We start from the raw sequence: 14,997 nt of genomic DNA on the forward strand, positions 1-14,997 counted from the left end.
ATTAGTACACTCTTTTGCACATCATCATCACTGGCTGGGTCTTCAGACTCACTATTACATGGATGACTGGCTAATGCCCACTTCTTCCCGTGCCCAGTCAGCCACTCACTCCCACTTACTTTTTTGAGAAGTTGTTCGAGTGGGGTTTCTTATCAAGTTGGAGAAGTCCTTTACTACTCCCATGCAGTTTCTTATTCATTTGGGGTTCTCTTCAATTCCCATCTCAGTCATGACCAGCTTTCTCCACTTTGGCTCTGGGATTTGGAGTGGGCAGTAACATAGGCTTCTCCTTCCCTATTTGCATGGGAGGTTCTATCTCTTGTGGGGATGTGGGCTTCCATGGAAGCTCTCATTCCCTTGGGTTGGTTGCACATGCTTCCTTCAATGAATGCTTCTCAACCATGGAACTTGTCCCATGATCTCTTGGACCATACCATTTCCCTTACATGTGGAATCAGGACCGACCTTGCTTGGTGGCTCAACAGGGATTTGACCAAGGTGGGGTTCCCATTCCTCTGCATCTTCCCCAGTCTCATGTGTTCACAGATGTTTCCTTGATGGGTTGGGGCTTTCGTTGCTTCCCAAAAGATTTTGGGTCATTGGTAAATTGAGGAGGCTACTCTCCATTTCATCACCCTAGCACCTTTAGTAGCTCATCAGGCTCTGCTTCTGTGGGGGCAGGTGGTTATGATTCTTTCTGACAGTTCCACTCTTGTTAGCTATATCATCAAGCAAGGGCAAACCAAGTCCCACTCTTTGTGTTTTCAGACTCTGGATTTCACGTACTAGGTAACGACCACAACATGACTGTTCTGGCATGTCATGTTCCCAGAATTATGTACCTTGTGGCCAATCGCTTTTCTGTCTTAACAAGGTTCTCCCCACAGAGCGGTCCTTTCATCCTCAGGTATTTCAGTAGGTGCGTTTTCCACTGGGAACACTGCATATAGATACATTTGCTACTCACTGGAATGCCAAACTTTCTTCCTTATGGTCTCTAGTTCCTCACCCCTCAGCTCTGGGGGTGGATGCTTTCAGTCAAGATTGGACAGGTCTTCACCTATATGTCTACCCTCCAATCAGACTCCTCTCTAGAGTCATTTCCCTTATCCAGCCTGCTCGTTGTTGTGTTTTGCTGGTTGCTCCATTATCTTTGGCTCAGACATGGTTCCCTCTGATCTGGTCCTTACAGGAGCAACAGCTCCTGCCCTAATCTCTGTCTTGATTGCTCCTCTGTCAACTGCAATTGGATGTATTTCATCCCAACATCACCAAATTCCATCTTCACGCTTGGCTTTGTCCAGTCCCTTGCCTCAGCTCAGGGATTCACCCCTCGTGTAACATCTTTCACTGCCCATACCATTCGCCTTTCCTCCTTGTCTATGTCCCAGAAGCTTTGGTCTTACTTCAGACTTTGGTCTATTTGCCATGGCTTCTGACCATCTCTTTCTTCTGTTCCTCACCTGTCCCAGTTCTTCATCTGGTTGTTTGATCAGGGTTTGTTCGTTTCAACTGTTGCTCATTATAGGGCTGTCCTCCGACAGAACAATGAGATGAGGTGGACAGACCAGATGAAAGGAGGGAAATAACTGGGGAGGAGAAGGCTTTCCAGAAGTGGGAGAATGGAAGGTGTTTCACTGACAGCATGCCAGGAGAAGGACGAAATAGGTCTGAAGGGAAAGATGGTACAAGAAACACACTGCAATGGGTTCAAAGTGAGAACCAGACAAGGTGTGAGATCTTAATCTGCCAGAACAATGAGATGAGGTGGACAGACCAGATGAAAGGAGGGAAATAACTGGGGAGGAGAAGACTTTCCAAAAGCGGGAGAATGGAAGGTGTATCACAGGACAGCCCTATAATGAGCAACAGTTGAAACGAACAAACCCTGATCAAACAACCAGATGAAGAACTGGGACAGGTGAGGAACAGAAGAAAGAGATGGTTAGAAGCCATGACAAATAGACCAAATAGGACTGAATGGAAAGATGGTACAAGAAACACATTGCAATGGGTTCAAAGTGAGAACCAGACAAGGTGTGAGATCTTAATTCGTCATTCTTATATTTATGCCCTTAACTTAACATTTTCCATATCCTTTAACATTCCTCTATGTTTCCTCTATCCAGATTGAGCCTTCCTTCCTGAGACATCAGCTGCCTGGGAAGGTTGTTTAGCCTTTTCTCCTACTTGCTTCCCTTCCATTTCCGTTCTGATCCAGATCAACTACTTTGTTGAGTTCATTCCCTGCTATGTTATGTGGCTTGTACTGCTTATGTCTTTAGCTGCTCGAAACTGCCATCCTTTGGAGGAGATTGTTCAGGCTGGTATGTGGATAACTTCCATTACATTTGTTGCACGTTATCATCATAGCCTAGCTGTGTCTTCCTCAGGCAGGTATCATCTTCTTCCTGTGGCGATTCTACAAGTCTATTCGCCTTTGACTGGGGTAAGTTGACATATTTTTTTTCTTTTTATTCATATTCAGTTGATATACAATGTATTTACAGATCCCACCTGGCGGCAGGTGTTGTCTGGTCAGATATGCTTAATATTATATTTGCACTAAATCCGTACACTTCTATAATGCTCACTGTTGTGATGGGGTGTTTCTGTAAGACCATCAGCCACTTCTCTGGTGGTGTGTGTGTGTGTGTATATATACATATATATATATATTTTTTATTATCACTGTTTCATATATAAAGAATCATCACTCATGTACTTCATGAGTAAAGCAGATGGAAATTTTTGCCCATCCCTACTGACCTGTGATTCTTTCAATCGGGGTCTTTCTGCTTTTGAAAATAGTGAGTTGCAGACACCCATTGAGGTTTCCTCCTGAGTGGGGTTTGTACAATAAACTAAATCAAACTTCATAGCTCATATGTACCCACTCAGTGAGAAGAGGGCTATCGTCATTATACTTAAGGATTATGCAATGACATAATATTCTGGATCCAAGCCGATTTCCCTGGACGTTTTTTGCTCAGGCAGACCACACTTGTTGATCTTGCAAACTTGTGCAAGGAACTTCCACTGGTTGTTTTGGCCCTGATGGACCACACTTGGCATAATCCAACATATCCCAAGGCACTTCTCCTGGATCTTTATTGCCCGGGCGGACTGCACTTGGCCTATTCATATACAATTTACATTCCTTTTGCTCTAGCCACATAACTTATATTCAATTATCAGGCACCTTATTATGACTAACTATTACTATGTTCCATGCTAAGGCTTGCTATATATGTGGAAGAATTATGCACTGTCTGTTGACAACGGGCTGATTCTGAATTACCTGACAATTTTTCATCAAACTACTTATTCAAGGTGCTTCCCCTGGATTTTTTTTTTTTATGGGGAGGATTGCTCTTGTTGCTCACAATATCCTAGACAAAGTGTTTCCACTGGATGCTTTGCCTTGTTGGACAGCAATTGACATGCTCCGATGTGCCTTCTTTTTCTTATTATGGCACACCTGTTCTTTCAAGGCAGTTGCTCTCTGCTTGATTGAATACTGGCGCACCTTCACCAGCCCCTCCACCTTTGCAGTGTGGGATTCTAGCTTTGGGTGAGAGGAGGTTGTACTGTTTCAGAAGTTAACATTTTCTTACACTGAAAATGTATTCCCGATGGGTACTTACCTACTCTCACCCACATCCTACCCTTGTTCCTCACAGATATGTCAGTGTTTCTAGTGTGTACTTGTCAATTATCAAAAGAGAAGATTGTGCTAGAATAATAGAGGGAGCTACCTGCACTAGTATAGATGGCACAGTATGTTTGGTAGAGGGTAGTCACATGATCAGTGTGTTCTGAAATGGCACAAAAATGAAGGGGTATAAAAGACTGGTGCACTGTTAGGGATAAAATGTTTAGCAATTCTTAGAGGAAAACCAAGGTTGAGATAGCTTTGAGTGAGAAGTAATAAATACCTATTGGAAATACATTCAATTTAAAAAACTATTAACATTTGTTTTTAACACCTTTGTACAGATGCAATGATGAAAAAACCAGCTAATATAACCTTCCACTACTGCCTAAGTTTGTTTTTCATACCTTTGTTGAAACATTACAAAAAACCAGCTGATATAACTTTCTGTTACCGTCTAAGTTTCTATTTTTGGTACCTTTTGATCCATTTATAGATGTACCACAACAAACAAAACCAAATGACATAAGTTTTTGCTCCAATCTAAATCATCATTTGTCTGATGTTACTTTTAAAAAGTAACATAAAACTTTTGATTTGAAATTTATTAGAAATACATATGACATTTGCCAGAGCATTGCTTTGCATTTATTTAATAGTGTATTTTGTCTTCTAGGCCATGGGCTGGGAAAATATGGCCTTTGTATTTTGGAATCATTATCTTGACCTTTGTGAGGTAAGACACTATTTTATATTTTCATTTAAAGCTTAGCAAATTGTTGGATAATAGGAAAATTATAGAATTCAGAATGATATACAGTAGCTCCATTTAATAACAGAACCATCAAACCCGATACAAAACCATACTGTTTAGTTCTCACTACTTTTTTATGATAGCAACACGTGGATTGATTTTATTTTATTTGTGTCAAATAGAGTTGATAGTCAGAGTTTTAATATTTATACATATATATATTCTGCACTTTCATTGTTTTATAAAATATAAATAACTAGAGGTCATGAATGAGAATGAAACAGAATAAACCCATCATTACAGTGTAATGTAGGGCTTCACCAATATTATGTTGCAAAACAAACTTTTTTATTTTGATATTGCTGCATAACACCAATGTACAATTAGGTGTACATCAGACAGAATTCATGTGTAAGATACTCTCAAAAGTATCTAATCTTTTCTACTGATTACTTTTTGTGTAGTAAACATCTGGGATTAAGTAAGATATGTCAAAGGTTATGTTACTCATGCTTTTAGCATAAGTTTCCCTTTTTTTTTATGAAAACAGGCCATTGAAGATGGAAATCAAGAAGGTTTAGATCATTCTGATTTTCAAGATACTGACATTCCGTATGAAATTCCTCTGCCTGAGAAGATGCATTTGTCAGTAAGTGACAATATCAATTCATGTTTTATTATTTTACCTTAGAATACACATAAGTTCATAAGAAACAACTTTAATTTATGTTGTATTATTTTATCTCAGAGTATTCTTTTCTCAGTAAGCATTAACATTAATTTGTGTTGTATTCCATAGGACTGAGTGTGGTACATTAAAATGATTTTGAATATGCAAGTTAGCAAGTCAGGTGACAACCACAGCTAATATAAATTTGTGTTCAAATTGCATGTATCAGAACTAAATTCTGACATTGATTAGCGACTAAATATTTGTCACTTTTTGACAGGGTAGATAACAACTATTTCCAGTGTAAAATATTCATATACTCAGAGTATAAAGATGTATTCAAATCAAAGATTCAGAATTTCTAAGATGGGAATATCCTTGCACAAAGAATTATGGATCAACTTGGGACACCATGATTGTCTAGAAAAAGACCTGCAACAAATCGTACCCCAGCCATTACAATCAAAGTGTAGTGTCTCATACCAGCTGAGAATCAACAAACACAAAGGTTCACATGCCCTAGGCAACAGTACACAACCTAATCAAGAAGAATCTTCATCTGTAAATGAGGCTAACAGGATATGAGTTCACTTAGATAAGGTTTCCAGTCAGTACCTTCCATTTAACTATCACATACCTGCCCTACCTTTGTATAACGATTTGTATGACATTGAAGCACAAAGAGCAACTTTAAAAAGACTAATATTTCAAGGCATACAATAATATACTAAGCTTGTAATATATTGATTAAGAGCATTATATTGGTAGGAGCAATCATGCTTCTTAAACACTAGAGACTGTACTAGTTCATTATGTTATGAAGTTATTAATAATGTAATTACTCTTGCAGTATTTGAAACATTATGTTTCACATTTTACTGGTACATATCAAAGTATTCTCCGTGATCATGTTTTTTCTTATACATTTTTTTTCCAAGATGAAAAGATTTAAGAGTTGTTTTGTTGTAGATGTAATTTGAATTTATAAAATTACAGGAATCGGAGCATGAAGAGGTAAAAGAATGGGTCTTAGCTGTGTCAATGGATCAACGTGTGGAGCAGGTCTTACCTCTTGACGAAAGAATGGTATACGAAGCCTCCCTTGTCTCTAGCAATGGAACACATTACCCACCCTGTGTTATTACTGGTATGTTTACTCCAAATATATTGAGCTATACTTACTAGAGTATGCAGTGATGTACACTAACAAAGTTAGTTAAATAAACAACAGTTACTGTTTCACTGTAGAATAAAAAATATAATAGGCAAATGTAATTAGGCTCTAAAGGTGGCATATAATCACTGAATCCTCAAAGATTGTAAACTCAGATTATAGATATATATATATATATAGTTTAAAACTTTAGAAAATATTGTCTTTAATTTCAAGTGACGTGAACACTTGTTTGAAAGTTTGGCTGACGTCGGTGTTTAAGTATCACTACTAAAACTGGACAGGTATTTTTTGTTTACAGCTCTGAATATATTTTGTTTGCCAGGACTTTTAAAAGAAGGTGGTTTATATATAAGTAGTTAACAACATTTTAAAATAGCTTTAGGTCTTGAACTTCCAAAGAATAGCCAAATAAAGCTTACGGAACAAACTATGTTAAATTTGACATTTTTTCTATAAAATTGTAAGAACTAGAAGCTGTTACAAACTGTAACTTGTCTATTGTATTTATAGAACGTTATTATTTAATAGAAGGTTTTATCAAGAGTATATTACATTTTAAGACTGTTAAACAGAAATGTTACAACTTGTACAATTAAATACAAAACTAAATTTTTTTACTGTTTTATGAATATATTACAACTTATAAATAAAGATAATGGGGATAAAGTTTTAAATTAGAACTTTGTGATGTAACCTGTACTACAACATTAGATTATGCTTAGGACCTGTAACAGTACTTCAAGCTTAGCTGTAATTCACCTTCCTGGTAAATCATAAAACAAGTTATATACATTGCCTAATTAAACAAATACAATCTAAAAAGTACTTAATTGACTCTTTGTATTTTAGGGATTATCTTGTTTACTTGACTTTAGTCTAGATCCATTAATTTAAATTCAGCTTAAAGGTAAGTTATAAATCAGGCTAAATACATTGCATTATTACTGTTAGTATTAGTATTACATAAACATCAAATAAAGTCTAGTTATTTGTCACTTATATGTGATGGTTGATCAGTCTCTAAAGCCATCCAAGCAGTGTACTATTACTAGTGGTAGGGTAAATAGGATTTTAAGTTGTATCTACAGAAATATTGAATACAAGTTTAAAGAGGTTATAATTTCATTCTATAGGTCATTGGTTAGGCCACATTTGGAGTATTGTGTTCAGTCTTGGGCTCCTTACCTTAAGAAGAACATTGAATTGTTGGAAAGGGTTCAGAGGAGGGTTACGAGAATGGTGCCTGGGATGGAGGGGTTGTCATATGAAGATATATTAGGTTCTATGAAATTGTTTTCCCTTGAAAAAAAGAATAGTTAGAGGGGATCTGATTGAGGTGTTTAAGATTGTAAAGGGAATTGATAGTGTTGATACATGTTTTCATACTTAACAATAAATGAGAATAGTAGGACTAGAAGACACAAATATATATTTTGACAGGGTAGGAGTCATCTTCAGCTAAGACAGTTTTATTTTTCTAACAGGGTGGTTGGCCTTCAGATGTTGTGGAGGCAGTAAATTTAAGTGAGTTTAATAGAAAGCTTGATAACTATATGTATGATAAGGGCTGGCTTTATGATTTTTTTAAAACTTGTAATAGTTTTAGTTTAGTTTAGAGGATGGGGCAGCCAAGATGGACCAATAGGTCTCTTGTCATCCCAAAACATTATTTTATGTTTTACAGTTAAATACAAAATACATTTTTAGACTATTCCAAGAATATGTTGCATACAATTTGTACAGTTAAATACAAAACTGCATTATTTAGAGATGAGATGAAGTAATATAGTAATAAAAAGTTACAACTAACTTCTTGGCATAAGGAGTGGTCATACAAATAATCAAATGCACTTGTAAGACTTGAATTATTTTGTTTATAAATTATCAAAAATTCTTATCATATTTAAGACCCCATAGTTATGTGAATAAAATACAAATTTAAGGGGAATTCTTTTTTCATACTTAATTCTGTATTTATATGCACATTACATTCTGCAGGTTACCCTGTTCTGAGGAATAAATTGGAATTCAAGAAACCAAATCGTGTAGCTAACAAAGATGATTGGAATAAGTTTTTGATGGCAGCAAAGGTGATTTTTGTTTCTCTAATCACATCAGATTTGGAGCAGATTGTCTTTAATGGTTGGAAATTTGTATAATGTTGAAAATATTAGTAAGGGAAGAGATTTAATTGGATAGTATTGTTATGAAAGTTTGGGTGTAATACTTTATTACAAATGTAATGTCTGTTAATATTTCACATTTTAAAATGTAGATTTCTTAATTATGACAGTATTTCAAGGCATTTTTTTAAAGATACTGATTTGCGAGACACAGAATTATGGTCTAATTTATCTTGACATTTCCATCATGATTTCAAACCTTTTTCCTCTTCAGTGAACTTTGAACTATTAACTGTGATGTTGCCATTAGAAAAAATGTTTGAAAAGTGTTATAAATGAAATGTTTAAAAAATGACTTTCCACTCTTTTGTAATAGTATGAAAATAACTCTCTTGTAAAATTTGGTGAACCTTTTTTGTAGTGAAAAAATCTATAAATAAATTATTAGTTCTTATTTTGTGATGTTTATTTATATATTTATACATGTGTGTGATCCTAACAATATTATTATTTTGTTCTTTTACATCTGTTATGACTTGTTATTGAAAGACTGTAATTTTCATTTTATACTGGTATGTACCCATGGTTCTGTTCTAATGCTTTTTGACTTTCATTTTGACATTGTAAATCTCTTGTTTTACATATCTATATATATATAAAGCTCAAAAATCGGTGTCTGTCTGTTTGTCCTTTATCTAACTACTCCTAGGTTGCTGTGGCAATCTCAACCAAACTTTGTGGGATGATAGTCTGGAACAGGGGACTTGTTTTTGGGGAGGTTCACAACCCTTCCACCCCCATTATTGATGTTATTGAACATTTATTATCTTTGACATAAGTTAATGTTAACTACATTCATATATAGTGCCACATTCTTATATCAAACAAAAAAGACTTTATTAAATTTTCTGTCCCCTGGTGGAACAGTGGTAAGTCTTTGGATTTACAGTGCTAAAATCAGGGTGTTTGATTCTTCTCAGGAAACACACAGATAGCTTGATGTGGCTTTGGTACAAGAAAATACACACACACACAAATTAAATTTTGTATAACACAACATACACACAGTGTGTGGGAGGGCACACAAACTTCTTATACATCTCAGAGAGTGTGCTTGCACTCTCTATGGAGGAATGCAATGACAAAAAATGGCCACCACTATTACAATAATACATAAACTCAGTTAAAGTGGATACGACAACAGCCACCATAACGCTGACATGAAGAGCTGTTTCTTGAGTTATACCTACTCCCTACTTTGACCTGTGATCTTACAACTTCATCCCATAAGACAATTCTGCAGCCAATTAATTAATAATGTGGTAGGACATTAAGAGGTGAGTGGTGAAAGTTGGTAACAGAAAGCACCCTTTACTACCACTACTTTGGCTGCTACCTCTTCATACAAAGTCACCCTCACCATCACACACTGTATACCATGTTTTAAATATATACATAGTGAGTTCTTAAAGCTTATACAAAACTTTTGGTGAGGTAATAATGAATACTGTAATAATATGTTATAAATTAATGGTGTGAAAGTTAGGATTCTTGCATTATTTATCATAGCATCCACCCACCCGCATTTTTTTAAGTTCATAACCCAGACAAAGGACAGGTACCTCAGCTTTTCATTAAATAAATGTCCTATATGTCAGTTTTGCTATAATTACATATTAAACATTTCTACTTTTCTTTATAAGCTTGAAAATTTTCAAATGATTTTTTTTCCCCATGGCAGATGTTTTACCCTAACTTTTTGTTTATTGATATTTCTGTAACTTTTAGATGTCTCATAGTGTGGAGTGTCAAGATGTGTTGAAGTTCATCACTCAGTGGTGTGGGGGAGCTTCAAACATGAGTTATTCTTTCCAGTGATTCCTACAAGCTTAGTGCAGCCAGTCAACTGAGATATCCGTCCATATCTAGTCAAGTTACATGTTTTGCACCAAAAATACTATCTATGATATTGTTAGTCACATTTTACTAGAAATATGAATGTTGATGTTTGTTCTTGATAGACGATTAAACTTATCAGAAAGATGGTTGTATGAGCTGTTTTCAAGTGTCACACAGTGAAAAGAATTAGTTAACTAAAATACTTTAGAACTATTTAAAATTTATATAAGTTTTCACCAATCTTCTCCTTATCCATTGTAATCATTAGAAAAGATTTGAATTATTCCAGTCTTACTTATGTTTTCAGCATGATTTTTCTTTGTTACTGCAAAGTAAACTTAAAGGTGTATAATTCATGGATTTATGCATAGAGTACAGAATGTATGAGTATGAGAAGTTGAGCTATTGAAATATCAGAAAAGTTTTAAGAAGAAAATGTACAATATTCACAGTAGATGTTTTAGAATCAAAAGAGTGCATGTTTTCACTGTGATGTAACTGTATCATTCTAAATGATGTACAATAAAACCACTATCTTGGTTAGTTGATTGCTCAAATAACTGTTATGAGACATCATGAATTTCAAAATTACATATGCATTGCTTATTTAAAGGAAGACCAAAAGTCATATATTTTCATAATAACATGATGATACAAACGTATAGTAATCATACTTAACATAATCACCTGTGTTTAAGGTGATGAGAAAGGTGAAATAAGTGGCATATATTTTCACACAAATGTAAATTTATAAACATATAACTTTTCCTCATATGTTGATAAACTTTGCAGATATCAGTGAAAGAGTTCATGGTTATTGATGACTTTTTTTATTTCTGAGAAAGCTCAATTACTATGATTTCTATACCTTTCTAAATACTTTTTTAAATTTTTTAAACATAATTCTCATGAACATTATAAATATTTGTATAGCTTTAAATAAAGCAAAGATTAAAGAACTTTCCAGATTTATTTTAGCTACTCATAACAAGTTCATGATCATAAAAAAAAAGCAAAACATTTGTTAATATGTCTTTATTTTCTTTTAAGCAGATGTGTTTTTTGATATTCTTCTGAAACCCAGCTTATTACTAAACATCATTTAACATTTTATAGATATCAGTATCTCATTTTGGTTTATCAGTATTTTTCAATGAGCATTTTTTATGCACTAAAAATTCATTATTGAAAGTCTGTATGATAACTGGTTAGGCCATTCTTTTATTGGTAAGGACAGAAAAGTATTAAGGCAGTGGCTATTGAATGCCGTATCAAAAAATCTGTTGTAGCATGTCAAAAATAAGTTGGTACATCAAAAATTTTTGGGTTTTTCTTGTTCAGTCATTAATTAGTTAAGGACCTCTATGCTTGACTGGAACAGTAAATGAAGTTGCTTTTATGTTTGAAACACCAAGCACACGAAAAAAATAATATTTCACCAAAAAAAATCGAAAGTGTGCTGGATAGGCAACTTTTAACTTATTAATGATCCTGATAAACAAAAATAAAATTAACAAGTTTTCTTGCAGCAGTGATTTGATAAGAGAAGGAATAGAAATAACATATTCAGATGTAACCTGAAATAATTATCTTAACTGTTTGTTTGGAATTAAACACAAAGCTACACAATGGGCTATCTGTGCTCTACCCGGTTTCTAGTGTTGTAAGTCCGCAGACATACCGCTGTGCCACTGGGGGGGCTATCTTAACTGAAAATGATTATATTTCTTTCCTGACATTTACATTCCACCAGCAAATGAGGTTTGTCGAGATTAGATAAAATGTTTATCAGTTAACATTTTGGTTCTGAGTCATGTAAAAAAATAAATAAATAATACATAAGTATTGATAGTTGCTAACAGATGCTTAGAAATCTTCCATACTTGTAATTAATTTTAATTTCATTGCTTTGGTGATTTGAGTGAAATATCTTCATTTCTTAGGAATGGAGAGCAATTAGAAAATATAATTTTGAGTTTATTGTTAAGTTGTTACTTGTTAGATTGCATAGTTCGTGTCAAAGAAAACGTTTGTACACATAAATGTACCTTGCCATTTTTCAATGCCTTAATAATTTGAAGTCAATGGTAATTAAATCCATGTTTTATAAGTATCAACATATAAAGACTAACCATAGAACTAAATAACATACTGCAAAAGTTGTAATGAAACCATAAGCATTTATAGGTGAGCAATGTCTACCATTACCCATTAATCATGTTCAGGTACAGTAGACAGAAGATTTAAACTATAGACCTACTAATCATAGGCAGGTCTATGAGGAGAGGGGTAGAAGGAAAAGCAGTTACTGCTCCTCCATTTTTTTTTACTGTAGGCTATAATATACACTGATATTCAAAATAAATCAGTCAGATATTTCTTTACTGCACACACAAAGTGATTTGGAACATAATACAACTATCTGTAAAAGAGTGCATAGTCTCCTTGATCAGGTACTGTTATAGAAATTAACAACTAAGATTGAATTAGCACAAGACCTTTACTATGTTCTGAGCTAGAACTCTAGAAAAACCTAACACTTTTGTATGATATGATATATACACTATCAGATAATAAGATATATGGCATGAACCACAATAATTGGCAGTTACAACCATATGTTTTGAAGTATGCTGTAACAGTTTGAAAACTACTTCATAGATTTTTAATGATTGTTAAAGCAGGTTGCGAAACAGCATGTATTATCAGGTAATTATGAATAGTTTGACAGTATCAAAACTCAATTAAGTGAAATTGCCTTGACCTCTTATCGTGACCATAATTTTTTGAGTATAAACTTAAAAATCTTAGTAAAGAAGAATTTAGCCATTAAAAATATCAGTAAAAATGACAAAATAGTTGTCATAAAACTGGACAAGGGAAGTAGCATAGTTATACTAAATAAAGTGGTATTTTTAAAGCATATTCTTTGAAAGATACAATCAAATTTGCTTAAGTTGAAATCATATCTTGTCAGAATTAGAGAAAATAAATTTAAAAAATATTTATTAAAGCATAAAAAATAATTGCTATTGACACAAGATGAATATTTTAGTATAAGACCATGATATTGTCTTCAGGAATACCTTATGGTGTTTCAGAAATGCATAGTTTTCTTTTAGTTGTAGTTTCCACTATATACTGTTACGTCTCCGTTTGTTAATTAACTTTCCGTAAATTCGTTCCGACGAAACTTTAGCGACACAAGTCCTTACTTAATAAAACTTTACGATACACTTGATTTCAACATTCGCGGTAAAACAAACGCTATAACGAACTTCAACAATACTCTCTGACTGCAGATTAATTACTCACTACCTACACACATTGTCACGTCACGCTGTGACCATCTTATATATACCAGGCCACCCCCAATCTAGCAAATGCGAGAGCACTCCCGAAGAAACAGGATAGTTCTAGAAAACGGGTGGCGTGATACTAGTCACGTGATCTCGCTGACGCAACAATACTTATAGTTATAACCTTGCTAGTTTTACTGAGTTTCTAGAACAATTCACACATAATGAATATACCATTAAAATATATTTTGTTTTTCAGTGAAATGCAAATTTTATAGTTTAACAATAGCGTTTATTGTGCAAAGTTTGATTTCAAGACCTTACAATTTGCTGTGGGTCTTGTGTATAAGAATGATAGCAGTGAAAATATCTTATGTTTTGAGATTGCCAACAAGGGCTTGTATTTTCTTTTCAACAATACCTTATATGACCAATTGTTGTTGTGGCAATGGGCTCATGATTGGCACAGTTACTTGCCAACTTGTTTATTTGCTATATTGAAAAACAAAAAGGTTTACAGAATACGTTTTGATGTTTCTAGCCAATACACTATTGGAGGCATGTTGGTGACACTTTTCACATCTTTAATAATTTTTAACTTGTTAGTCAATTCTAGAAATATCTTAACTTCCAAAGTGGTAGTATAAACTTTACAGTTGACTATCAACTGAACACCAGTCCTGAACTACATTTTCATAATAACAAATGCAGTTTACTCACAGTACCAGTTATATAAATCTGAGACCTTAGCTTATGAATGAGTACACGCTCTTTCATTCAGAGAGTATGCTCATCATCGGCCTTTGCTAAAATGTTAAACCAATTAAAATGGACAGCAACACCACATTCTTCTATGGCATGTTTAAGTACACGTGAGTTACTTAGGGTGGCATGTTCGTTAACAATGTTATTTTAGTAGAAGCGATACAGCATGACTTAAAAGCAAGAATTCGGTCCTTAAATAAAATAGAAAAAAACATCATAGGCGACAATTAGGTTTAAACACTTCAATTGTACCTGCGGATACCCCAATCTAATGACATTTTAAACTGATTTTAAAACTAAAAGCGAACTTTCTCATTGACAATCTGGGCCCTGAGATTAGGGTTATTGGAACAACGAGTAAACTGTTTTTAACATGAACATCAACTTGTTTTTAGATACATTAACACGTAGCAATAATGACCCAGCAAGTTTTAAAGACATTTTCTGGTTTGTGTTTTAATTTTCAGTGTTATCCCTGATTAATATTGTTACGTCTCTGTGTTCGTTTGTTAATTTTCCGTAGAAATTCTTTCCGAAAATCTTCAGCAATACAAGTCCTTCCTTAAATAAAACTAGTTTATTCTTTCTCAATACAACTTTGCAATACACTTAATTCCTACAGTCAGTTTAACTTCAACAAACGCTATAATTCACA

The 14,997-nt window shown here is 34.2% G+C and overlaps 1 protein-coding gene across 1 annotated transcript in view; it reads left to right on the forward strand.

Annotated features, from left to right (window-relative positions):
* Positions 1 to 10,835, forward strand: part of LOC106470598 (intraflagellar transport protein 172 homolog) — a 36,297-nt gene extending 25,462 nt beyond the window's left edge. Inside the window, exons 13-17 of the mRNA XM_013931161.2 lie at positions 4,332 to 4,391; positions 4,960 to 5,058; positions 6,076 to 6,226; positions 8,255 to 8,346; positions 10,168 to 10,835. Of these exons, the coding sequence (XP_013786615.1) occupies positions 4,332 to 4,391; positions 4,960 to 5,058; positions 6,076 to 6,226; positions 8,255 to 8,346; positions 10,168 to 10,257 (492 nt within the window). The 3' untranslated portion in view covers positions 10,258 to 10,835. The remainder of the gene's footprint in view (positions 1 to 4,331; positions 4,392 to 4,959; positions 5,059 to 6,075; positions 6,227 to 8,254; positions 8,347 to 10,167) is intronic.
* The last annotated feature ends 4,162 nt before the right edge of the window (positions 10,836 to 14,997 follow it).

This window comes from Limulus polyphemus, unplaced genomic scaffold (assembly GCF_000517525.1).
Source record: "Limulus polyphemus unplaced genomic scaffold, Limulus_polyphemus-2.1.2 Scaffold4108, whole genome shotgun sequence".
NCBI classification, from domain to species: Eukaryota; Metazoa; Arthropoda; class Merostomata; order Xiphosura; family Limulidae; genus Limulus; species Limulus polyphemus.